At 31.9% G+C, this 27,352-nt stretch overlaps 1 protein-coding gene across 1 annotated transcript; it reads right to left on the reverse strand.

The window, feature by feature from the left end:
* Positions 1–5,366: 5,366 nt before the first annotated feature.
* LOC136972516 (receptor-type tyrosine-protein phosphatase T-like) lies at positions 5,367–26,567 on the reverse strand. The gene is made up of 23 exons (XM_067267102.1): positions 26,556–26,567; positions 26,293–26,488; positions 26,074–26,170; positions 23,745–23,994; positions 22,754–22,796; positions 20,045–20,156; positions 19,871–19,935; positions 19,619–19,770; positions 19,462–19,549; positions 19,244–19,320; positions 19,131–19,167; positions 18,954–19,051; positions 18,723–18,839; positions 18,406–18,554; positions 16,262–16,397; positions 16,029–16,178; positions 15,811–15,910; positions 9,221–9,294; positions 7,384–7,518; positions 7,163–7,300; positions 5,939–6,096; positions 5,676–5,811; positions 5,367–5,599 (listed from the first exon to the last, which is right to left on the reverse strand). Exons 1-23 carry the CDS (start codon positions 26,565–26,567, stop codon positions 5,525–5,527), a joined length of 2,595 nt encoding a protein of 864 aa, XP_067123203.1. The 3' UTR covers positions 5,367–5,524.
* Between the last annotated feature and the right edge of the window lie 785 nt (positions 26,568–27,352).

Raw genomic sequence — 27,352 nt, forward strand, 5'->3', positions numbered from 1 at the left:
TTGTTACAATGGCCATCTGTACGATCTAGATTTTTATTTTCAAACTTAAATATATTATTTTCTTCTCTTGCTATATGCCGACTTATGCTTGTATAAATCTAATATTAAACACTATGATTACATGCAGTTTTTGTAAAAATTTATACAATGTTTTAAAGAATTGGCAGCATTATATTGTCTCTGTATAAATATGCAAATTTAAAAAGTACGAATACGGATGAATAATCATCATTGCGAGTTGTCTCGTCTGTATGCTAATTATTTACGTACGTATATGCAATTATTAAACAACAAACATAAAATAAAGAAAAATAACAAAATTTGTCACATAAATTAACATAACGGTTCAGATTTGTTCGACACTTCTTAATGTCGTTTCGAGTCGTTTTATTTCGTCTTCGTGTAAACGATCGATCAATCTCAGGAATTTGAGGAATGAATATTCCTTATCAATTGTCGAAGAAATGGATGAAGATCGAGTGTTTTCCTCAACTTGGTGTGGTTTTAATAGAGGTTGTTCCTCGGGTTCCGGCGAGTGTGTCTTATCCGGTTTCCTTTCTTTTACTTTGTCTCGTCGTCTGTGTCTTTTCTGGTTGGATTCATCGTACCAATTTCGTTGAATCAACATGCCACAGAAGGCGATAGTTGCTATAAAGAACAAAATCAACAGCGTCATTGTTAATGTTAAATATCGCCATTTCATTTGTTCGTTAATGGATACTGTAGCTGGATTGTCTAGCTGGCTCTGTACGACGGATTTTTGTATGTTTTCATTTAAAATACTATCTAATTTTTCCTTCTTTTTATTTCTTAATTCTGTTAATTTAGATTCGAGCCGAATCGTTGTAGACCTTAATCGTGGCATTGGTGGTTCGTATGAGGTAATGGTTACTTTGCGAACGACATTAAAAGGCGCTTCCTTATCCGTCTCTGAATTGATCAAATGTCTCTGTTTCTTCATTATCCCAGGATAATTCGGATTATGTTCATATCTTGAATGAAGTGTAGATGCCTCCTCGAGCTTATACATAAATGGATTTAAATTCGTTTCCTTTACTAGATGATGTAATTTCTGTTTAGATCTTTCAAAAGGAATTCTTCTATATTTGTCATCGATAAACTCTCTATATCTGTGTGGATCCCGGTTAGTATCGATGGTAACAAATCCATTGTTTTCGCTTCTACGATAATTGGATGAATCGTGTTTTGTCCATCTTGGATTGGGTAAAAGAATAGTCAGAATTTATTTAAATAATAAAGAAAATATCAGAATTCGATATAGGCCTATGGCGACAGAAAAATTGCAGCCAAAAGAACGCATTCTAATTGTGAAAACGCTCTTTATTATTTCTTTGTAATAATGTTATGCAATGCATTATTTGTTTATTTTTATATAGGCATTGTTTGAAGTTTTTAAAGAAATTGTATTGAAATCTGTCATTGCCATTTCTGCAGCCCAAGAAACATGATTACTATACGGCACGCAGACTCAAAAAGGTTCGCCATCTCTGCACTAGATCGTACTCGTTTGATTCTTTGTAAAGTTTAAAAAGTTCGTAATGCATATTTTTAAACATCAAATTTGTCTGTCTGGAGAATATCTATAAAATTACAAAAATTGTAGCTAAACCCATAATTTTGGAATTTATCCAAATAAATAAAAAAAAAACTTCTAAAATTCTAGTGAGCTAATGCAAGTAATTAAAATACCAAAATACGTTGTCATCAATATTTAATTTTTACCTCATTATATATTTATTATAGATTTTTATAACTTTGTTAAATAATGTATTTCAAATTGCAGCGTTTTATTGTTAAATAATGTATTGCGTTTTATGTAATGTAATAGCGTTTTATTGTTTTATTGTTAAAATAATGTATTTCAAATTACAGCGTTTTTGCAGGAGTGGTGAAAAGATAGAAAGACATTGTAGTCTTTGGTCCATGACCCACTGCAAGAAAGAGATACAATTTGATGATTATTTGAATGTGGTAAATTAACGAGTGCCCTCTGGATAGAATCACTCACATTTTTTCAGCCTTATTTCAAATAAAAAAAAGGGCCCCTACTCTACGTTTGGCATAAACGAAATTCCTGCATAATAATTTAAGAATTTTGTTCAATACGATGAACAAAATGAATAAATAATAATAATTTAACAACACAGGCTTAACTGTATTAAGGGCGAAGAAGAAGAAGTAGTGTGAATTTGACTATTTAAAGATTGGACGGTTTCATCAGTTTCATTACGACACATCCTTACAAACACCCCCTCACGATAACATTTATAATTGAACCATTATCTAGTTAGTTCGTCGCATCCAATCAGGTCCGCATATCAATATTTTTTTCTATATCTGTAACTATATAATAACTCTGAAAATAGGACCGGAAGAGTTATATCTAGATAAAAATCATTATTTACAAAAACAAGAAAAAAAAATATTTTAAAAAAGTAGTTGTGATAATAGCACAGATCTAATAATTACACCTATATCACTATAAAGTACTAAATATGTCTACTAAATACTATACCTCTTGCATATAACTCAAAAACGTATCTGAAAGTTCTTCTCTCCAATATATTGTATTGAATTGAACTACAATAATGATACTTTTATTTAAAAAAATATTAATTTATTTTTATATGCATCTAACATCTTAATATATATTTATGCTTTAACTTACAAGATAAATTCAAAGCTGAGAAATACAAGAAAATTCTGCCAATAAAATATAATTTGCTTCAGTTCTTCGAAATCCCGCTAGAGTAGCTTTTTCAACACCTATTTTACCATTGATGATCCGATTTGCAATGGAAAGTATGGTAAAGAATGGAGAATTTTATTATTTTTGACATAAGCCACGAATACAACACACACACAACTTCGAGTACGAAGAAAACTATTATAAAACACCCAAATACGAAATCAATTGGGTTAATGTTACCCGTGGTATCGAAGATGGCGACGGGGAAATTTTTCCCCCTAGATACTAGACGCCGACGGGGAAATTTTTTTTCCCTACGTTCGAGATGGCCGCGTTTCCGGTCGCCGTCTTGTCTGCACGCAAGCTAACGTGCAAACAAGATGGCGACCGTCGACGACGACGACAATAAATTATACTTAACTAGATGTTAAAAGATATTTTAAACTATTTTAAACATATATATATATATATGGTATAAATAAACTTACATTAGCGTTGGTCCTTCGCGGTCCTTCGACGCTTTGTTGAAATCGATGTTGAAGACTCGGAAATACTTGATGTCGTCGTTCTTTTCTGTTTCTTTTTAGTAGTACTTTTCTCTGCAATCTTCTTAGTTGCCCCCCCGCATTCCTTTTTTTTCCGAACGTTTTTCCGCTATAGGGGCTGCTGGGACTGTCGCGGGTTCCTTCCATATTGGTTCCTTTCCATGTCCGGGATATATATTCCGTAAATGTCGAACGAAGGTAAAAAAACGATCTCCTAGTTTTTTTGAAGGCCAATTCAGGTATTTTCTATACATAAATGCGTACATGTAAGAATCGGAAAGGTCTTCTGTATAGTGTTTTGGAAGGTTTTTTTTTATTTTTCAAATATCCCCACAGTCTTTCGATATTTTGGGTGTGGACTCCCGTTTTTGGATCGACGAAATTTTCAGAGTGATTAACCGTCCTGTGTGATATTTCGATTCCTTCCAATTTGTCGATATTGTAGTAGCCTTTCCATTCGTCAGTCAATACAGTAGTGCCCGAATTAATAAATTTCGATATAATCCAATTGAGAGTATTTTCCGACCTGTCGTTTACTTGGCAAACGAAACAGCTTTTATCTTCTCGGCAAATGCCTCCGACGACCCATTTTGTGCTTTTAAGCTTTCTACCTTTTTCGTATTTTCTTTTACAAATAACGGTCTCGTCTATTTCGACAGTTTTATTTGGTCCTCCTATTTTGAACGATAGAATATTATGTAGTGCTACTAGCATTACAAATCTGATATGGTTCGACCAATCGACTGCAGCTTTGTTAGATATTCCGGCGGCATTAGCAGAAATATTTGTAGAGCAATCGAGCGCAAGGTGATGCCATATAAACGACAAAATCGAATTCCACGGTAAGTTTCCACATTTACCTTTAAACGTACCGTCGAAGGCAGAGCTGAAGTTCCAACATTTGTGGCATCTCATCGCACACGATTTTCTGTCGTTGCGATATACTACTTTGCACGGTTTGGAACATTTCGAACAAATGTCTACAGTGTGCTGTAACCCCAATTTGACAGCTAATTTAAACCCTCTGTCTATTCGCGAGTCAAGTCCAAGTTCAGTATAATCGTGTTCCAACAATTGGAAAAAAGTCTGGGAAGTACATCCCGCCCAAAATTCTTCGGAATTAATATCTATATCACTCATATCTTGAGTTAAAAAAAAACTACAAATTAAATAACAAAGCTATCGTTAATAATATTATCACACAAAATGCGAATTATCTCGAAATATACAAACCTAAATCACAAAAAAAAAAGACTTCTCTTACGAATAAATTTTCGGTTTTCGATAGACGTACCGCACGTCGAAACTTTCCTCTCGTCGAAAAATTAGTATTAATTTGCATAATGCGACAGATAGTACGGGTACGCCCCCAGTAGAGATTATCACTCGAGAATCTGATTCGAGATTACCGGAAACGCGGCCATCTTGAAAGTAGAGAGGGGAGAAATTTCCCCATCGCCGACGAGTCGCTAGGGAAAAAAATTTCCCCGTCTCCATCTTCGATACCATAGGTAATATTAACCATCAATTGTTGATATGTAGCTATAGAGAAAAAAAATAAATCGCTTTAACGGTAGTGTCAGTTGTCTGCAACACTTATTCGCCGAATGTACTGTATGTTACATTAGTTTGTAACGCAGCTAACCTTGTTTAATACGAATAAAATATTTTAATTTAAAAATAGAAATTATTTTAACAATTAAATGCATAATTTATTATTTGTATATTCCAAACATTCAAGTCAATAGTAATAATATTTTAATTTCTTATTAGTATTTTTAGTTTCGTATTAATTCGGCCATTTTGTCAATGTTTTTGTTCGCAATCAACCAGATTCGTGGCAAATATGTTAAATATTAAAAGTATATTTTATTAAGAGTAAATAGAAAAATACTCCAACAGCTTTTCCTTTATTATATATAGATTTTATTTAGCCTATATAAAAAATATAACATAGTAAAAACGGAATACAAAACTGTGGATTTTAAAAGTAAAAATGCTGCTCTTGGTTATTAAATAAATATTAACAAATTATCTTGTTTATCAATTCTTAGCAATAAACATTTTGAAAGATCAAAATTCTAAACATTATATATTAGATATATATATAACAATTATACACATCTATAATAATGTAAAAGTCCTAATGAATAATGTATTTAAAATATTTATTGTATTGTGCACTAGTTTTACTGAGGCAACTTCAACAAAAGACCAAAAATCATTATTTAAGTTTATACTCCAAGTTACTCTGTAACGTTGCTTTACTTTATTGAAAATTTGCATAAGTTTCAAAAGATGCAAGATATGCTAAAGCCATTTCATGGCAATAAATATATTGCCTCTGAAAAGTAAAAAAACACTTTAATATTCATGGAATAATTTATTAATTATATTTTAAAATACAAGTTTCTAATTACCACGTCTTCAATGAATTGAGGTCGATTGGCACGGATACTTCTAACGGCAAAGAACACGTCCACTTCTTGTTCGTATTTTATCTTATCGCAAATAAATACAGAGCCGCAATATAAACCACAAGCACGTGCGCCGTTCCTACATTTTATGTAAAATAACTGCTTAACCTAAAATTTCTACAAACTTATTTCAATTTAAAATGTAACCATCGCTTACGTATTCGTAAATTAACAATAATATATTGAAAGCAGTGATTTATACTTACAGACATTGAACAATGACGGTGGTCGTTCCAGAATTTTGTTGCCATCTTTCTACTTTTTCGATTAAACGCAACAATATGTCGGATGAGGTGGGTAATGTACTACTCGACGACCATCCTGTCAAATGAAATTGCTTCACGACCTTTGTGACTGTCTCTTCCTAACAACGAATAAAGTTCGATATTATTTTTGTATTCTGAAATTAAGAATTATACTTTCGGTTTATTTTAATAGGTTTATCTAACACTGAAAGTTAATTATAAGTTAAGCTAGTTAAATTAATTTCTTGTTTGTTAAAAAATTGAGGATTAAAGAATTGAGTTCCTAAAGGATAATTTGTAAATTGTAATAGAATATAAAATTTACATTTAATCAATGAAAATGGTGCCAGAAGTTTGACGGATAAACGAAAAGTAAGTAAATGGAAGTTTTCTAAAAACAAAACAAAAAAGAATGTTTGATTATCAAATAAAGACTGACAAGTGAGAGTACCACGGATAACAACAAATTCAGATAACAGGGAATGTTTGTTAAGTTATTAAACTCTTTTAGGTTCGACATATTTATCGAACACAACGACTTTTCAATTATACAATAGAACATATTTATTTAATTTACATCTTTAAATATAAAGAAATACAAACCTGCAATTAAAATTAAAATTTCTGTTCTTCACAGAAGCAGCGTTGTGAATTTTACGTAAAAGCCTGAGTTTTATTATCACTTTGCTTTTTCCCGCATCTCAAATCATTCGATGCACTTTTCACTGCGTAATTTAAGCTTCTTTGCAGTTAATTATGATTTTGCCTGTGTTATCAACTTCGTCTTTTTCAATTTTGCACCTAGTTCTTCATCAATTAAAAGTAATAAAAAAACTAGGTAAAACCAGAACTAAGACCAATAACGAAATAAGAAGCGAAATAATATAGAATATGCAGGCGCAGTTATTACTATTGTAGCCTTTCATTTCAAGTCAATTGGTGCCTAACATTGGTATGACGGATAACAGAAGTTTTACTGCAACATATTCGAATTGAAAAAAATCTACCGCGTGACTTCTATATATATTACAACAAACAAAACAGAAAATGCGTTGAACATTGATCGTTCAAATGGCTACCTGTTTATTTTAGTCAAATTCAATATAATGATTCGTACAGAATAGATTATTTTATCAGATGTTTCAGAAATTATTTTGAACGTCTACAATAAAATATCAAGTATACCTGATTAGAAATATTTTTTAATTCAAAGGTTCTGACTATTATATCGCCTAGTGTTTCTTCGGAGACCTTTTTAACTTTAACGTCTTCATAAGTTTCTGTATTTTCTGGCCAATATGGCACGCAGGTCTGTAAAGTAAACTATTTGAATTTCAAAAAATATTTGCATATATTTAGTTAAAACTAACAAAATTCAATTTAAATATATTATATTAACTTAATACCTCGTCCATTGGATCTAAATCGTTTAGAAGTACAATAGTAGAAGTTTTAAAAGAGAAAGCCATCCTCCAGAAATCTGACACGGTTTCCTTCAATGGAATTTGTGTGACTAGAAATGCCTTTTTTTGTTTATATCTCTAAATGAAAATAAAAATAATTGTACTAAATAATTTTCGAATTAAATTATATATTTGATTTTTGACAAAACTCATAAAAATTTAGTCAAATTGATTTATTCTTTATTAAAGTTTTATATAACTTACAAACGATAAAATATTATTATTATCTGTAGGCATAAATATTAATATTTTAAGACAAAATACTTCTGTGAAAATTACATAATAAATCAAGGACTCGAAATATATATCAAACGTAGCATGAAAATTCAAATATAATAATGCAATATAGAGAAACTGCCGATTTTAGAGTGTAGACTATAGAAATTTCAGTTAAAATACAAAAAATACTTTGAATTAAAATATAACAAAAGTATTTTTTTAACCAAACTTGTCGCAATTGTAGAGATAATAAATAAGAGCAATACAACACAGTTCTTATATTCTTTTCGTTTATTTTTAAAATAAAATTTGAAGCTTCAATAAAAGTTGTTACAAATGTTTTTGTGTATATATCAGGTGAAGGCATGGACTTTAGTGAGAAGAAAACATCTATATTGTATCTATGTTTGTCGTTTAATAATTGTTGTATTTAAACCTTTATATTATACAGGATGATACAAAAAGGACTTTAACTTTGAAAGCTTATAGAATTTTATTCAAAAGCTAACGGAATTGGTTGAGATATTACTTTATAGCAAAACACATCACGTTTGTCTCAAATCATGCAGAAATGTTGCATTGGATTGAGGAAGACACCGGAATAATATTTTCTGTATCATTATTTTCAGTGATGAATCTACATTTCCTCTCAGTGGTAAAACCCATAATGTCAGGATTTTCGGTAATTTTTATCTTTTATCGTGAAGATTTTATTCTATAATATAAGGTATTTTCAGTTGAAACGCCCAATTAGTCAGTGCGATTACTGTCTTTTACTTTTTGACATTTTTTCTGCCTGATATAGGTTTTGATAAAATATTTAATGTTTTACATGTATACAGTAGTAAAATATTTAATTATAAATTATATCATAGAATAATTTCAAAATTGTAAAACAATTTTGAAATTAATAAGAATGGAATTAATAAGGAAGCCATCTGGTAATGAAGGTAGATTCAAATTAGAATCTCGTTAGTAAAATCAGAATGTACAGTATTACAGTTTCATTCGGTTGATTACATTAAAAATGTATACATAAACATTATTCATCACTTGAAAAATTCACTTTTTTTAAATGAAAAATACAATTGCGAGTAAAATATTAAGGATTACATTCATTATTATATTGATTATTAATAATTTTAATAATATTTTTAAATCAAAATTCATATTCTTTAAAATATATTAACCAAACAATCTAATTTTAGAAAAGAATTCTGTGCAGCTTTCAAAATAGTAAGAAATATTTTGTAATTACTGTGTTAATTAGTGTTGCTAGAAAATCGATTTTAATTAGTGAAAATTACATAAAATATCAATTAATAGTTACAGTTTTAAATAGAATTTATTCGAAAGGAGTAAAATTCGTAATGAAAAATGATTTCTTAAGTTTCTTAATATTTAAAAACAAAGAAACAAAAAGAAATAGAATGGATACAATTACAGAATTTTTCCAAAAATGGTATTACTGCATAAAAGTTTAAATTAAAATAATTACTTTTTAAATACAATATTATTAAACTAGACGTAACATATCACTATAATGCTTAAATATACTTACATCGACATAGACGGCATTAATGTATAAAGATTCCGTATTTCCTTTAACTTTCAAGATTGGGCGCGAACGATCAGCTAAAATGAAATTCCACTTATTACTTATATATAAACTAGCAGATAGGCCCGGCGTTGCTCGGGCAAAAGTAATGATAGCGAAGATTAAGATTATTACGTTAAAGTCACAGAAAAAAGAGAGTAATTCCATCAACAAACTAAATATTTTTAATAAAAGGTCGAATTTGAAAATCGAATATTGTAATATTGTTCGATTTTCACGACGTGTTCTGATTATATCGTTCGATTTTCATTGAATGTTCTAAAGAAGAAAAGTCGAGAAAAACCGAATTAATCTGTTTAAATTTGAAAATCGAATATGTTCTAACATATTACTTTTTTTTTTCCTCCAGCGCCCGTAAATCTTGCACGTCGCCTTCTCTTGTTCTCCATTGTTACTTAACACTTCTATTGTTGATGGAAGTGTTAAGCCTTAATCCTGTCCCTCTCCCCGTGGGGAGAAATTTCGAAAAATCCCTTCTTAGTGTGAGTTTTTGTGACGTACCGTAACTATGTACCAAATTTCAACTTTCTACTCTTAACCGTTTGGGCTCTTAACATTTCCATTGTTACGTAACACTTCCATTGTTAACACTTCCATTGTTGACATTTCCATTATTACTTCACACTTCCATTGTTGCTTCACACTTCCATTGTTACTTAACACTTCCATTGTTGCTTCACACTTCCATTGTTACTTAACACTTCCATTGTTGATGGAAGTGTTAAGACTTAATCCTGTCCCTCTCCCCCATGGGGAGGAATTTCGAAAAATCCCTTCTTATTGTGCGTTCTCGTGACGTACCCTAACTGTGTACCAAATTTCAACTTTCAACTCCTAACCGTTTGGGCTCTGCGCTGATTATTATTATTATTATTTTGTTGGGTTAAGTTAGATATACTCGGTTAACACCGGTGGCTAAGTACTATGCCGGACCAAAGTCAAGGCATAGTAACCAAAACAGAAATTAAAGAAGTGTGTCAGTGTGTGTGTCTGTATTCAGGAATTTTCTCACAATATGACATGTATTCAATATAGTGGCCTTCTGTAGAGTGATGTACGTGTTTCTATTCAATTCTAATGTGCCCAGGCTTTTGTGTAGTGTGTGTGGTATGACACCTGTAGAGGAGAGAACTACAGGTACAATAAGCACCCCATCCATCCTCCACAGATGCCTTATTTCCTGGGCGAGTTCTGTGTACTTGCTAATTTTTTCAGTGCATGCATTTTGTATATTGTGAGTGTTTGGAATGGATATGTCTATAATGTATGTGATTTTATTGTGTTTGTCAATGAGTGTAATGTCTGGTCTGTTGTGGTAAATTGTTTTATCTGTGATTATGGCTCTGTCGTAGTACATTTTGTGCGTGTTGTTTTCCAATACTGTCTGTGGAATGTACTTGTAGTATGGCTCGTGGATGTCTAATAATTTGTGTTTCTTTGCAAGCTCTTGGTGTATTATATTTGCTACTTGGTTATGTCTGTGTAAATAATCTGTCTGTGCCAAGAGCTTGCAACCAGACGTGATGTGTTGTATAGTTTCTGGCATGATGTGACATTTTCTGCATGTGTCATTTGTGAGTGTTGCATCTTTGAGTATGTGTTTTCTGTAGTTTTTAGTATTTATGACCTGATCCTGTATGGCAATCATGAATCCTTCCGTCTCCCCAAAGAGGCATCCCCGAGCTAACCAGCTGTTTGACGCAGTTTTGTCAACAAAATCCTGGGCCAGATCGTAAGGATGCCTGCCATGGAGTGCCTTTCGAGCCCACGATTGCTTAATGGTGTCTATGCTTTTTATATGTTGTGTTGTGTCCATATGATGTGAGTGTAAGTTTAATGGTGTGTTATTCGAGTCTGCTAGAGTTACTGCTTTATGTAATTGTGATGTTTCTTGTTTTTTGTAGAAAAACTCTCGCAGTGACTGTATTTGTTTGTAGTGAAGGTTAACTATGTCAATCAGGCCACGTCCGCCATCTTTACGTGGAAGAATTAATCTTTCTGTGGCGGATTTAGGATGATGTTGTTTATGCTTAGTAAGTGTTGTTCTTGTTTTCCTTTGGAGTTGCTCGAGATCTGTGTGAGTCCAATGTATAACTCCAAAAGAATATGTGAGTACTGGGATGACATATGTGTTTATTGCTTTAACTGTGTGTTTTGCATTTAACTCTGTTCTGAGAATAGCATTTAACCTACTTTGGTATTCTTTAATTAATCTTTGCTTTATTTGTGTATGTTCTGTTAGTTTGGCCTGTTGGAATCCTAAATACTTGTAGAACTCGCCCTCTTCCATGGATTCAATAATGTCTCCATTTCCAAGTGCAAAATCTTCTTTCTTCAGGATTCCTTTTTCTATGTGAACTGTTTTGCATTTATCTAGGCCAAATTCCATTTGTATGTCCTTGGTGTATGAATGTGTGATTTGTAGGAGTTGATGAAGTTGTTTTTGTGTGGATGCATAAAGTTTTATGTCATCCATGTACATGAGATGTGACAGTGTAAACTGTGTTGTTTTTTCGTGTCTGATATTGTAACCATATTGCGTGTTGTTTAACATGTTGGATAATGGGTTCAGGGCTAAGCAGAACCAGAGAGGACTCAAGGAATCTCCTTGAAATATTCCTCGCCTAATAAAAATTTGGTTTGTTTGTATGGAAGTGTTACTAACCCTGAGATGTAGTGTTGTTCTCCAGTGCTGCATAGTGTTTTGAAAGAATGCAATGAGTGATGGATGTATTTTGTACATGTGTAGAATATGTAGCAGCCAACTGTGTGGAACACTGTCGAATGCTTTTCTGTAGTCTATATATGCCATGTGTATGTTTCTGTGTTGTTTGTGTGCTTGCCGTAGAATGACTGAATCTATGAGTAACTGTTCTTTGCATCCCCTGTGGTTTCTACGACAACCTTTTTGCTGTTCTGTTAGAATGTTGTGTTCTTCAACGTGTTTGTATATTTTGTTTGCGATACAGGATGTCAATAATTTGTAGAGTGTTGGAAGACATGTAATTGGTCTGTATTGTGTGGGGTCTGTGGTATTGTTGTTTTTAGGTTTCATGTAGGTGATGCCCTGGGTAAGAAAATTTGGCATGTCTTGTGGATTGATGATGATGTGTGTTAGATGTTTAGCTAGTTCCTGGTGCAGTGATGTAAACTTTTTGTACCAGAAATTGTGAATGTTGTCTACACCAGGTGTCTTCCAGTTGTGTGTTCTGTTAACAGTGTATTGGAAATCATGTATGCTTATTTCAACACAGGGCATAGTTGGTATGTTGTGCAAGTTTCTGTTCTCCTCCTCGATCCAGCCTGCATCAGCATTATGCGTGACAGCACTGGACCAAAGAGAAGACCAATATGTTGTGAGTTCTTCTTCTGTTGGTGTGCCACTGTGCTGTGTAACAGTGTTTGCTTTGTTATTGATTTGTCTGTAAAAGAGTTTTTCATTGTTTGTAAATAATTTATTTTGTTGTTTTCGTAGTGTACATGTTTTGTATCGTTTGAGTCTACGTGCTTTGGCAGCAAGTTTTTGTTTTAGTGTATCAATGTATTCTGTAATGTGTGTGTTGTGATGTTCATGTTTTGTGTGTGTTTTTATTTTCTTGAAAATGTTTTTGAGCTGTTTCCTTAATTTGGGTGTTATGTTGTTTTTAGCGTATTGTGTCAGCTTGCCTAATTGCTGTCTAATGTCATTTATTTGTATTTCTATTCTTCTCTGCCAGGCAGGCTTGTGATAGAATTTTGTTTTCTGTGTGTTTGTCTGTGATTGTACTTTCAGCCCATGGTGTGTCACTACTGTGACTGCTCCAGCATAAACTAATGTATGAATGTCTGCGAGTGTAGAAATTGAATGAATGTAGTGTGGTAGTAAGTGAGTGTTTACGTAATTTAGTGTTTTTCCTACTTCCTTTGACGTGTTGATTTTTGGTATTCGTGGTCGTTGTGTGGGATCTGTGCCTGTATATTTAGTGAGTGTTTCCTGAAATATATGTGAGAGTGTATTAACTAAATCCATGTCTATGTTATCAGTGATGGATGAGGAAATGTCTGTAGTATCATTAGTGGTAATTGTTGTATGTGTGTTATTATCAATGCTTGTTGCTGGATTATCCTGACAGGTTACCTGATCTTCATTAATGTTAGATGTTTCTGTCTGTTGATGTATTTGATCAGCAACCTGTTGTTTGATAAGTTCAAGTGTTGTTTGTGGAATAAGGTTGTTGTGTATAATTGTTCTTTTTTGATCAACAACCCTTTGTTCGGTGACAGTGAGGTGAGGATACTGTTGTGTGAATCTATGGTGTAGTTGTTGTCTGTATGCTGTCATGTTTGTTTCGAGTTTTGTGATGGTGTAGTAAGTACGGATGATAAACTCGTTCATTTCTACTGTCCATTTCATCCGTTGGCGTGGTTTTCCAGCCTTTGTGGTCTGTGGATGCATTGCCACAGAAACACCAAGGTTGGGTTTGTTCCTCACATCTGTTGAGGGCATTGCAGTAGCCATGCTTGGGCCGGTGCTGCTTTCGCCACCGGTAACCAAGGGAGACTGTGGCCTATTTTTCGAACGTGAGCCTCTGCCTAACCCACGAACGCGGACCTTGTTAACCCGGGCGACGTCCGAGCCGGTATCACACTTTGATCTAGTTATTACCATAATAAATATCTCCACAGAATGTGGGTGTGGTCACTCTTAGCTTCATTTCTCCCCATAGACCTTACTGGCATGGGTGTCCCTACCAGGAGCTTATGCTCCAGCCTGCATTGCCCTATGGATCAGTAAAATTACTGGGCTCTCCCACCACGACCAGGTGGTGACCACGGGAGAGTTATTATTATTATTATTATTATTATTATTATTATCAACTCGTCTCGATTATATATATAGATATATAATGAATTTTCATGTGTTTCAAATATTAGAACTCCATATTTTTTAATCCTCTACTATTAGGCTTTTTTCTCTTAAAACTAAAGTTGAAAGTGAATGACTTTTTACACATATTAAATTTAAGTTGAGGTCCCCTAGTATTTAACACTACTGTATTAATAATTAATCAGTTATTCATTTTTGATAAAATATATTTTTATTTATATTAAATACGCATCTCTCTATAAATAGCGTAGACCTATTCAGTTGTTTTACATATATTTACAATTTCGTCTACTCTAAAATTATTTTTCGTGAAAAATATCATCAAGATTTTAAAAATTCGTAATATATGACTAATTTTGTTGTTGTTGTTGTTGTTGATTTCTTGCTATTTTCGCTCTGTGAACACTAAGAGGACCTTTACATTTAATCATTTCCATCAAGAATTCGGCAGCTTGGTTTTCTATCTAAATCTGAGACATGTAAAACATGTTCAATACAGTAGAGCGTCGATAAGTGGAACCAATTGGAGACTGGGGTCCTTCCAGTTAATGATTTGTTCCAGTTTCCGACTTTGTACGAAAAAATGCATTAACCTGTCCGATGTTCACATTTTTCTCCGTTGCTATCGCTTCCTGTTGAATTTTTCTCCGTTGCGTGTCGCTTCGCGTTGAATTTTCGTCGATTTTAAGCCTAACGAAAATTTTTATAATAATCATCGAGGCTATCGTATCGTTAAAAATTATTTCTGCATTTTGTACAAACAAAATAAATATATTGAAGAATATAAAAAAAACATGAAAATTATACTTTAGAAGTAAATTTAGTATCAAAAACATTCGATTCAGCACGACACAGTCCGACTGAAAATCGTTCCACTTTCCGGCCATTCCACTTACCGACGTTCCACTTATCGACGCTCTACTGTAATTGATAATTCAATAAAATTGGGGTTATTTAGAAGAGCTACTTCCTACTTAATGCCGAGAATTTATCAGTTTTTGTCACAATGCCAACACCTAAGCGCAATCGTGATAAACTGTCTTGCTTATTTATTCTTTCGATGAACTTGTCTCCTGTATAAAAGGATTACATTGATTTTGAACTATTGCGAATTAATAATTTATGTTTATAGGCGTACATTATTTAATTTCGATGTTATTGTATGCTTAAGAAATGATCTGTACACGAAAAAAACCTAGTTTGGTTTTGAGAGCTTCTTAAATTTTTACATTACGTATTTAAATGTATTCACTTATATATATTTTGTTTTGAAAGATAATTTGTCTAATGTAAACTAATTAAGCGGTTGAGATCTTTATTTGTGTATTTAACAATATTTTTAATTACTTAGAATGAAATATAATAGAATAAATAAGAAAAATACATTTATTATTATTATTATTTAAATAAGCTACATCCAAAAACATAAAACTTTACATAAAAAATTCACATCAACAGTTAATTTTAATTGACTTAGTACTTTTTTCTGCAACTCGGACAAAGAAAGAAAAAATCTTTTAAGTCAGTATTATTATAAGTTATTAACATAATTATTGTTTAAAGTCATGTCTTTAGAAGAATGCTAAGTTTTAGATGACTTCATATAATAAACTTTTTGCTTGTTATTTTGTATTGACTTTTATTTTAAACTTAAAATAATACTTACGCGGAATAATCTTATCGCTTCTATTTTTCCCATGATTAGATGGATGTAATGCAGTTAGACAATCAATTGTTTTCAATAATGGACATATTTTCGACAGTTTCTATTAAAAAAATAACCCATTAATCTTTATTAAATTTCTATTTCTGTTTATAATTTCAAATAGGTTCAATAACAGTCTGTGAAATTTTAAAAAAACTGTAAAATATGCACAAAATTACCTCAAATTGGACGTGAAACTGAGTAAGACCAGTTTTGGGATCGACTGTTTTCAAACGATTAAGAGTGGGAATAAATTCTGAACAAGTAATTGAAGTTTTTTCTGTACACAACGCTTCGATTAAACACTGACACGCCAGGTAATATTGATCCTATAAATAGAAATTAGTGGCCATAATTAAAATTTTATAATAAAGAATTCTATTCGAAAATGAACACAATATAGAATAAATACCATTGTTTTGACCATACTAATTCTCTGTTGTCTCATTATGTGCAATTGTGAAAGCAGATCTACTTGACTTTCGGCCGCTGCCATATCCAACATGCAATCTATTAAAATTAATGTTCCAGTTCGTCCAATACCGGCACTAAAAAATAAGTACATTTATTAATATAAATGAAATAAGAAGTTGTTATTCAATTCATTACCTTCTTTATTATTCCGTGTAAAATACTGCAAATTTAAAGTGCAAGATGTTTGAAATTCGATTACCTGAACTAAAGTTTTTGTAAGATAATTATAATCTTTACGGTCGAGTTGACTTAACAGAGCATCGAATAAGGGAGATTTATAAGACTCTATCATTACGAAACATCATTATCCAGGGTGCATGATGACAGAACTCTTTATACTATAACATTTGTTGAGATTTTGTGAAACCTTCCATTGGTCAGTTTTGTAATAAACGGATAATCAAAAGATTACTGACAGAATAATAATTAGAATAGAAAAACAAACGTGAAACATTTGAAAACACATGACAAACATTTACACATTACAAAGATATAACATATACAGGGTGGGCCAGCGAAAACGAAACGGCAGAGTGTTCGTGTTCGTTCAAGCAAATCGCTCGGACAGGTCGATTTTACTCTCGAGGGGACATCTTTTGCAATAAAGTTTTTGGGATTCTGAATATTAACTAAAGAAACATTTTTTTCGAAATAAATGTTTGTTTAAATAATACAAAATAAATGAGTTTTTAAAATTTATTGTTGTCTGTCGTATTCAGAATCGCAAAAACTTTATTTAAAAAGATGTTCCCTCGAGAGTAAAATCGACCTGTCCGAGCGATTTGCTTGGAAGAACACGAACACTCTGCCGTTTCGTTTTCGCTGGCCCACCCTGTATACGAACAAACAGTACAGATTACATGTGCTGCCGTCTTTATCTCGAGTATACAAGACAAATAATTTTTGCCGATATTTCGAAAGTCACATTACCTTGGCGTTACTGTACTTATTTATTTTTGTACTGTATGTCCTATTGGGGAGCACACAAAAATATTGAAGCAAGATTGTTCAATCTAGTTCTCCCATTATATAATTAAAAAGAAGTGAAAGTAGAATTGAATATATTGTATTTACTGAATATTCGATAGAATAATAAAGTTTATACAAGATAATTGTACTATACAGTCAAACTTGTTTTTATGCGGTGGATAGGGACCGCATAAAAAAAACGCATAAAAATCGCACGAAACTTCACGAGTGGCTATAAAAAATAGTTTTCGCAACACAATTAAAAATATATTTTTTATGCGGTCAATAGAGACCGCATAAAAAAGTCTCACATAGAAAATAACTCAAAACCGTACGAAATAGAATTTATTGACAACAGATGTCAACACTTGACTGCATCATCTCGTCTATCGTCTGTTTTACATATTTTTGTCCAGGTGGTGTTTTGTTGACTTAAAAAATAAATTATTTCATTTTTCACATATTCATGCGATAATATTACTATAATAAGTTCATTTATGCTATAATAAGTTTATTTAGCTATAATAAGTCAACGTGAGACATGACAAATCGCAGAGACTAGTCGCCAACTATACCGCACAAATAAAAAATCGTATAAAAAATCGCACAAAAAAAGACCGCATAAAAACAGGTTTGACTGTACTCACATATTTGTTATGTGGTAATGAATTTTATCATTTCAAACTGTAGTACAAGTGTAAGATAGTTCTAAGACATTAAAAATTGAGAAAAAATTCAATACCCCGGATAATATTATTTCTTCACGTAAGGGAGCGTGATGCAGCTATTCCCCAGAAGTTTCTCTTAATCGAACTCGACTGTATTGTATATTTTATATTTAAATCCTTACGGCATTAATTGGTAAAAAGCAAGAAAATTATATTGATTTTAAAAATTTAAGTAAATTCTAATTTCCAAGCAATTTGTAAATTATTTTCTATAATTCAAATTTTTTATAATTACTAATTTTGTTGAACATTTTCAATAATTACTAATACAGTATTTGAATATAATATAAATATTTATTTTAAGTCGTTATTATATTTTAAGTCATTTTAAATCATAATTTCTTAATCTACTTAATCAAATTATTATTTTTTATATTTATCTTACCTACTTTGGAACACAATTGGACTATTTTCTTTGGGCTTATAAGTTCTTGTTTTCAATATAAAATTACTAACTGCTATTGCATACATTGGAACACCGTGATCCGGCCACGTAGTAAAGTGAAATTGCTTAATTTCTCGAACTTCGTTTTCCTGTAAAATAAATACACCTTTGTCTTAACTGCAGTATACTGCTACTTATAAGTGCGTGCCATTCATTGATGTATATGATTATATTTGAAAATCTGTATAAAATAGGCCAGGTAATAACTATAGATTTAAGGATCATTTCAAGATGGATGTAATATTACTTTTATTTACTTTGCTAACGTGGAATGTTCGAATAACGTAATCGGCGAATATTTCGGAATCCAATAATGTCACAGTGACGGAACCAAACGTCCCTGTCGAATCTGGCCAATATTTTTCACACTTCGTCTAATTAAAACACAGAAAACATCAAATACAATATAAATATCACGAATTTAATTTAAAATAAAACAATAAAATCAAAAATTAAATAACAGTTTTATAACGAAAGAATTGATCGACCTTTCCATTTTCTACTAAATTCGTTGATATGATTATTTTGCAGACTTTTTCCTGCCAAATCATTCTCCAAAAGTCGTTAACGGTTACAGGTTTGGGACCTTCAATTCAGGTTAAATAAATAAAGATCTTTGACATTTTATGAATTAATTAAACACTTCGTAATCGTAAATTGTTTACCTTGAGTAGCGATGTATCTTTTGGGGGTTTTATATCCCTAATAATTAAATTAAATTAAAATATATGTAGAATAGCAAGGTGTCGTTCGTAAATACTTTTTTCAAGCTACTCACATCTATATAATTTGCATTGATATAATCGGAATACGGGTCGTCTGGTAACTTCTCTAAAATAACCCGCGTGGAATCATCTAAAATTTTTGTATATAAAAATAATATAAAGTTTGTAAATAACATTTTAATAAATCGTAAAATAAGCTGAACCAAAAAAAAAATTAAAAACTAGCTTAATTATATTATACAGTAGTTAAACACAAATACTTAACACTTACATGACAAAAGGTTTCCATAACGGTTCTTCAGTTTATTTTCGGGAATTTTTGCTGTTTCCCACGACTTATTCTGTCCCTTTTCTACGGACTAAAATTTTCCATTGTTTAGATATACATAAAAAGCATCACCTTTCTAATAAAATTACTGTAAACTAACCGCAAATTGTTTCCTTAATGTTCCATTTCGTAACGCTATCTGAACAAAAGTTTCTAATTCGGACACAGGAATTTTTTGACTTTGAATTTCGGACATTGGTTCTAATTCTGCACACTCTTCTAAATCCATTGTTAAGGTTATAGATTGTCGTTCTGTTTTATGTGTATAAGTTTAAAAAATGAAGATGTGAAGTATTCTCAAGTGTTACTCCAATCAAAGTGTGTTAGTAACACAAAAATTTAATATTCTCACCTTTTTTCGAATTTCTAGCATCTAAATCTTTCATCGTTGATGCGAATTTTAATAATTTTGGATATCTATATTTATAAATATATATAATTAACAGTTGTGTTGATAAGTTTAGTTCAGTTTATTTATAACTTTCAAAATATATTTTGAAATACACGTATTTAGTTTAATATTTACCTGAATCTTATAAATATAATGATTACAATTATAACGGAAAGGCACACTAGAACTCCAATTATTATACCAGGAATATTGGACTTGTCCACATTAAAATGATCTGGATTCTTAACTATAAAATATTTTACACTTATAGTTAATTAATATTCCTTTTTGTTTTGAAAAATAATAATTAAAAATGAGGTCTTTAATAAAACTAAAATATATTCCTCACAGACAGTTGTATTTATTACGAAATACTTAAAGCTTCAAAAGAAAACACTTACAAAGCAGCCGAGTACTAGAGGGAAGCCGATCTTATATAATTCTTCAAATGTTTAGGAGTACACGACGAACTCTTTTTATCTCTTTTTAATTAAACAAAGTATAGAATATATAGTAACGTAGACCTTCTATACAACTTTACAACTAGAACTGCAGTTCTGTCTGCAATAGAAGCTGAGATAATTTTACACCCCGATTTTTAAAGTATGAAAAAATTCGCTGATGCATCAATGAATAGCCCATCCCCGTCCTCGATAATGTATCAGATCAAACATCGTTTACGTAAATATGACAGCTCTTTCTGAGCTATTAGCCTGGATCACTTTTTGGAGTCCCCCTGAATTTATCCAAATTTTCAAATATACGTATATATTAGCATTTTAAGCGCTGTAAATTCCAAACATACTGTAAATCAAGTTTAGACGTATTGAGTTCAAATTAGTATTTCACGAGAAATATAAGAAATACTCTTACAAATATTAAAAATATAATTTAAAGAATCGCTGTATTTATACAAAAATACGGTAATTATAATATCAAAATTAAAACATTACGAATTCTGAATGAATGTTAGGACCTCAACAATGCATGCAATGATCATCGCTAACGAAGTTACTATTGGAAGAGGTTAACATCCATTATTCGATGCTCGAATCTGAATTTTGATGCCCGGATTCGGTTTTTCCGGCTTCGCTGTATTTATTAAAGTTTAAAAACGTCTAAATTTTTCATTAAATATATTTCTGTGTGCTTTAATAGAGCCTTTTTCCATGTCCATCGTGGGTTTAGCGAGACTAGCAATAGGGCGACGGAGTGATCAGGACAAGCCTTTAAAAAATTGACAATTTTGACCACTTCATCGAGGGCAGTTTGCAACTTTGCGAGCATTTTCTTGTTGGCCAACGCTTCTTGGTGAACGGTACAATATGTCTAATTTGCTTCGAGGCAACCTTTTGAATGTCACTGAGAAGTCCGCCGTGCCTTCTTGTCGTAGCCTTTGCTCCGTCCGATTGACAAAAGAGATCTTTCTGAATGGAATCATTTGATATGCGCCTAACAAAAACTAGAATGTACGCCAATCAGCTACGTTTGTTGACTTGTCGATTCGCAACGATCCACCAATTGCCACTCAGCACTATCTGTCGTGAATACGACGAAAACAGAATAATTCGAGGTGCAATTTTTTCTATGCTTCGTCACCCAGCGTGCATTCCGTGATGTCTTTTACAGCAAGAATAATTAGAAATTTTTCTAACGTGTGTGGCTTCGCTGATTTAGCCAAAGGATAACTGAGAAACTGTAATGCCATAGATACCGCTTTGTGTGACCCTGACAATGCTGACTGATGCAAATAACTTTTCCTAACTTTCTGTTTTTTATACAGTTTTTACGCAAATTACAATTAGAATAAATAAACGAAAATTCGCCTTACTTTGTATGTTATAAAAAGCGCGACACTTTTCGAAAGAACGCGAATGAAGGTAGCAGCAGCGAGGATCGTTAGTCACAAAGGCCTGCTGCAACTAACTAAATCCACGACTGAGATGCTATGTTACTCTACCGAGTAAAGACAGTGAATGACCGTGGAAACATACTACAGACGGGAATGCACCGGTAGGCCGTCCACAATCCTCCTAATATTCAGCTATAATCTGGCCGGCCAAAATCAGAAAGACGAGCAAGTATGGGGAGTCTCTCTTACTCTCCCAAACTGCCAACTGTCCTACTAACGCTCTCTTACGCAATGTAGTCGCATTTTTTACGGGTTGCTTGCGTAGATTCAAAAAAAAATTGTCTCCTGAGACAGTAGCGGGACGGACCCACTCGCTCATCATCGATATCGGAGTCCTCCTCCGGCGATGATGGTTGATCATCCGTAAAAAAACCGAGGCGGTCATTTCACTCTTTGGGTCCACTTTGGTATCTCCAACTTTCCCTTTACGTACCGCCAGGGGTATGCATAATCGCAGTTTGAGAACCATGCATTAGAGTAAAACACACTTGAGAACGTACTAATATTTTGCGAAGAAGCCAGTCGCATCTTCGGAGTACATCTTTATTACTTAAATGAATCGCAGTGATTTTTCCGAAGCACTTTCCATTCCACCTCATCGAAACCAATAAAGGGAGCGAAAGTTTGATGTCGGTGGATAAATTCATTAATAAATCATTTAGTGGAAATTTCTATCCACTAATTCGTTAAAAACATTTCAAAATAAAGTTGTAGAGAAGTGTGAATATATTCCAAATACCATTGACTAGCCAATATTCAATATATAGATTTAGTAAGCATAGAATAGTCAACAATTGGAAAATAACAGAATTGATAAATCTTTATAGAAATTAAAAATAAAAAAATGCAAATCAAACAAATAAATTTAAATAGTGAATTATTTATTGTATTATATTTATATATAGCTTATTTAAGTTATATAAATGACAAACCTGTAACTGCTTCTGTCAAGTATTTATATCCTAAGCGTTCTTCCTAAAGCATTAATAATTAATACGCTAAATTAGTATTATTTATTAAAATAAAAAGAATTAATGTAAAAACTATACATTAGTTTAATCAATACATTTAAATTCATTTTAAGAGTTATTGAATATCTTTTTTCAACTATTTAAATAAGTTATTCCGTATAAATAAACTTACCTAATTATCAGTTACAATTTTCGTAAGAAGTAAAAAGTTGTACAATTCAACCTTCCTTTATTTTAACCAAATACCAAACAATACTTGTAAAATAGCTTAGTGTTAATTAGTATAATGAACGTGTGTTAAGAATCTTAAAGATAATGTTTTATTGTAAGATTTTCTTCTTTAATTTGTAGCTTTAGTTCTATTTCTATTCAAATGTAAATGACAGAATAGATACTAAGATTTCTTTTATTATCTTCAAAGTAATAAAGTTTTAATTCGTGCGGTTGTAAGAATTTATTAAAATTATTAAACTTTCATTACGAAAAATTAATATGACATTTACAAATTAAGTTTGCAATAGTTTCGATATTTAAAGCAAAGTAATATTAAACAAGTTAGAGTCTGCCTTTGGTTTGTTTCTTCAAATAATTAATTAAGGTACTTGGTATGTAACAAGCATTTCATAGTACATAAAGAATAATTATTAATATTGATCTTAGAGTATATTCAAATACCCGTTTCATATTGCTTCACCATTTCCTCGTAATTTTTAAAATTTCTAAATTTCGGAAACTATCAAAGTCCGAACCCCTAGCTGCGAGGGTTCTCTCTGCTCGCCCGAATCTATTCGTAACCGACATTTTGGCAGCCGGATTCTCGAATCTTTCATTTAATTTATAGAAAAAGTTAAACATAATATTCTTCGATTACAATTTTAAAATAATTCGTCGTAAGTGAATTAAAATAAAAATTATACAAATTATGGCTAAAGATTATTTGTAGATATCTTACCCCGTTGAATTCGCTTAGTACAGCTAATCCAATTTTATACTTTTCTCCGGTAGTAAGAGGAGCGTTATAATAACCGTTGTAATGTTTTCCATCTCCTACAGTAAAATCTGTTCCCGTAGAAGATATCTCATTGGGATAAAATTTGGCAGCGACATAATCTTCCCTCGACTCGTTATAACTCAGCAATTTTTTCTCTTCTACAACTCTCTTCTTTCTTTTATTCTGTTTTTCCACCATCACAAAATATGCACTGAAATTACATATCAATGTAAATGTCATGATGGGTCTGGCCGACTCCGTGATAAATATGGAAGAAGTTCTCTTCGTGCCCGTAAGACGAAAAGAGCGAGAATAAAATAAAATTCTAAACTATTTGACAGACAAAATTTTTCTTCTGTTTGTTGAAATATCACAAAGTTCAAACTCTAGGCATTTCTTCCTTTGTTAACTTTTATTAATAAGAAACTAGAACTCGAGTTTTGATTCTATACTGTAATATATGTTGTTTGTTACTTTTTATTTCGCGTATTATGCTTTTGATTTCGTTATAATTAAACCGTTTGACTGCAATTTTCAAATTCCAGACTTTTAGATTCCCGCTGTCGTTTGTCTGTCCGTGCTTCGTTAATCTCGAGAATGGATTTAAATAGACGAAGATAAGACCGGATATGAAAAGCGTAGAGGCGGTAAGCCCCGATTAACTATATAGCGTGATTTCAAAATTAAATTATGATTAAAAGTTACAGATTGGCACTGTGAAGTCCATTATTCCCCCCGAAAAATTTGTTATTATTGTATCTATCCATGTATGTATTATATATTTGTGAATTGTTATTTATATTACATTATCTGTATAATTTTAGTTGTAACTACTTTATTTTAAACCTTTTGTTAATGTTTTCGCTTTAATTAATCAGTTAGAAATTGTTGTTTTTTGTATTTTAAACTCTATGTTTATTTTATATCGTTTTTTCTTTGTTCTGTCTCGTTGTATAAAAAAAAGAACTGTTAGATAGCTACAGACAAGAAGCCCTTTAGACCCACATCTCGAAGAGAAGATGCGTATGTAAACGTGACACCGAAATTGTTTTATATCAATTGTTTATCTATCAAGTAAAGGTGTAATGGAATTTCGCCTATTTTTCCAATTTTAGGGACCCCCTTTCCAAATATTTTGTAATATCGACTTAAAATAATTTAGAGAAACAAATTAGAACAAAAAATTTATCAATTAATTGTTATAAATCTCACAACATGCGAAGGAAAAGATGAGGGTACGCTCGTCGTTTCCCCCTTTTTCGACGATGTTATATGACCAATGGTATGCTATCCGTGTCACATGGACGCACATCATTCTTCATTGAGAAGAGATGAGGAGGACCGCTAGATAACCAATCATGCCTTTTACAAATTACCTCACCTTCCTCCGGAACTAAAGCAAAAACAAAGGAAAATAAAAAGAAGTGACGAAATTAACGCAGAGTGAGACGGAATACAAAGAGAGTGAGAGAGAACTGAGAGAGGGAAAAAGAATTGAGAGAGTAAGAGAGGATTAAGACTGACTGACTGACTGGCCGGTCAAGCGATTGACCAGACAAGAGTCAACCGACCTCGGAAAGGACCTAGTGAAGAGCCAAGTAAAGGAGAAAGAAAACGAAAGGGAGGAAGAGAACAGAGGAAAAGAAGTGAAGAAAGAAGAGAAGACAACTCTTTTCCTAGTATGTTGTGAGTCGCGCAGTTCGGATACCCCCCCCCCGTTTTATAGGTAGGAATAGGCCAATTTCCTAACTCGGATTTTATAACTTTGTATTCATCCTCCTGAGAGGCCCATCCCTGGACTTCGGAGTGACTCTTACCCTCGCGCCTTAAATATTTGTTTTTTCTTTTTTTTGTCTAAATCGGAGATGTGTCCGACAAAACACACCTGGTGGCAGGACCCTACCATAGATTTGCGTAATCTAATTTTTGACGGCCTCCGACCCCCACAGAACTGTGACGATGTCACAGTAAATAATTGTGCTTTACTTTTGCAGCTAAATATAATAAGATGAAGAATAAATGTTTATTTATTTGTCACTTTATGTAATAAAATCAGATCGATAAATAAAAAAGACCCAAATTATAAAGTTTAAAGCATGAATGAGTGTCGAAAGAAATCAAAATTTTTCCTAAACGGGATCAAAATTCACTCTTTCTTTGGATAATGTATACGGTATTTTGGGTTTTACTTCTTTACTACCAGTCACCCCTATTCAGTTAATATATATATATATAAATGAATTACAAGTATTTTGTTATCTCAAATTAAATATCAATTAATAATACTCACCTAACAGGTCCTCCAATAAAATGAATTGGTTTTATTAAAATAACTACTGTCGTATCTGTAACATTAGTAACTGTAGGTTCGACATCAATAACTGGTACTAGAATCAAAAATAGAAGTAAAATCATCGATTACGATATAAACTGCATCAATTAAAATAAATTATTTAAATCAAATTCAGTAGTTTGTAATTCGGATTAATATCTCGTACTCACGACATACCAGAAACTTTTGTTGTAAACTGAAAATAAAGAGGTTTCCCGTAACCGATTTTGGTACTAGCTTCTATCGTACCATTATATTTAGTAGCTGGATGCAAATTAATAAATGTACAGTTTCTAGGGTCGGGATTTGTTAACTTCTCTTGTGTACTTCCTACAATACTATTGTTGAAGGACTCTGCCGCTGTAATGATTATCTATAAACAGTATAATAAAATTTACTGTTTTTATTGGAGTTTTTAAATTAATAATTAGGAAATAAACAATAATGATCATTACTGTTATTATATGAATAAGAGATTCATCGAATTTGATAAATTATTTAAAATGTTACTTTTATTTGACAGAATCTTAACGTAATTAAAATTATAGTAGAATAATTTGATCGTGAATGAAAGTTGCCTTCTATGACATCGAAAACGGTAACAGAATTTATTAAAAAATGAATATTATATATAAAAATTCTAAATGTGTCAGAAAATAACGACATAAAGGATATTATATCAGTGAAAATATATTTTAAATATATTAATACTGTAATATGAAAAGATATACCCTATATCCAGTCAATTCTCCATTTGATCTCACGGGTAAAGACCAGATAATATCCACCGAATGTTCCGTAATATTCGCTATTTCTGACTCTTTAGGTGGATCTGGTACTAAAATTATGAAAATATTGAAAATCAACTTATTTCATAAATATTTAAGTTATATTTACATAAATAGCAAGGATTAAAGGAAAGATAAATCAAATAATAACGTCTGCTTACCAAATTCTTTTGTTTCACCACTCGTAGTCACTGTTTCACTTCCGGCATAAATGCGTTCGTTATACGCTGTGATCTTAATTATAAAATATGATGAACATATAATTAATAATAGAGAATAGTATAGATTAAAATTATATGGAAAGCTGAAGTTAGTGAAATAAGGTTGGAAACGGAAAATAAGTTATATAAACCATACATCTTGTTACTGCTATTTTGCTTTAATCTAAGAGTTTGTTATTGGGGGCAATTCTTTCTTGTCCGTTGGATTAACATGTATTAATTATAAAC

This window comes from Centruroides vittatus, unplaced genomic scaffold, assembly GCF_030686945.1.
Source record: "Centruroides vittatus isolate TY-2023 unplaced genomic scaffold, ASM3068694v2 contig_2947, whole genome shotgun sequence".
Classification (NCBI taxonomy): domain Eukaryota; kingdom Metazoa; phylum Arthropoda; class Arachnida; order Scorpiones; family Buthidae; genus Centruroides; species Centruroides vittatus.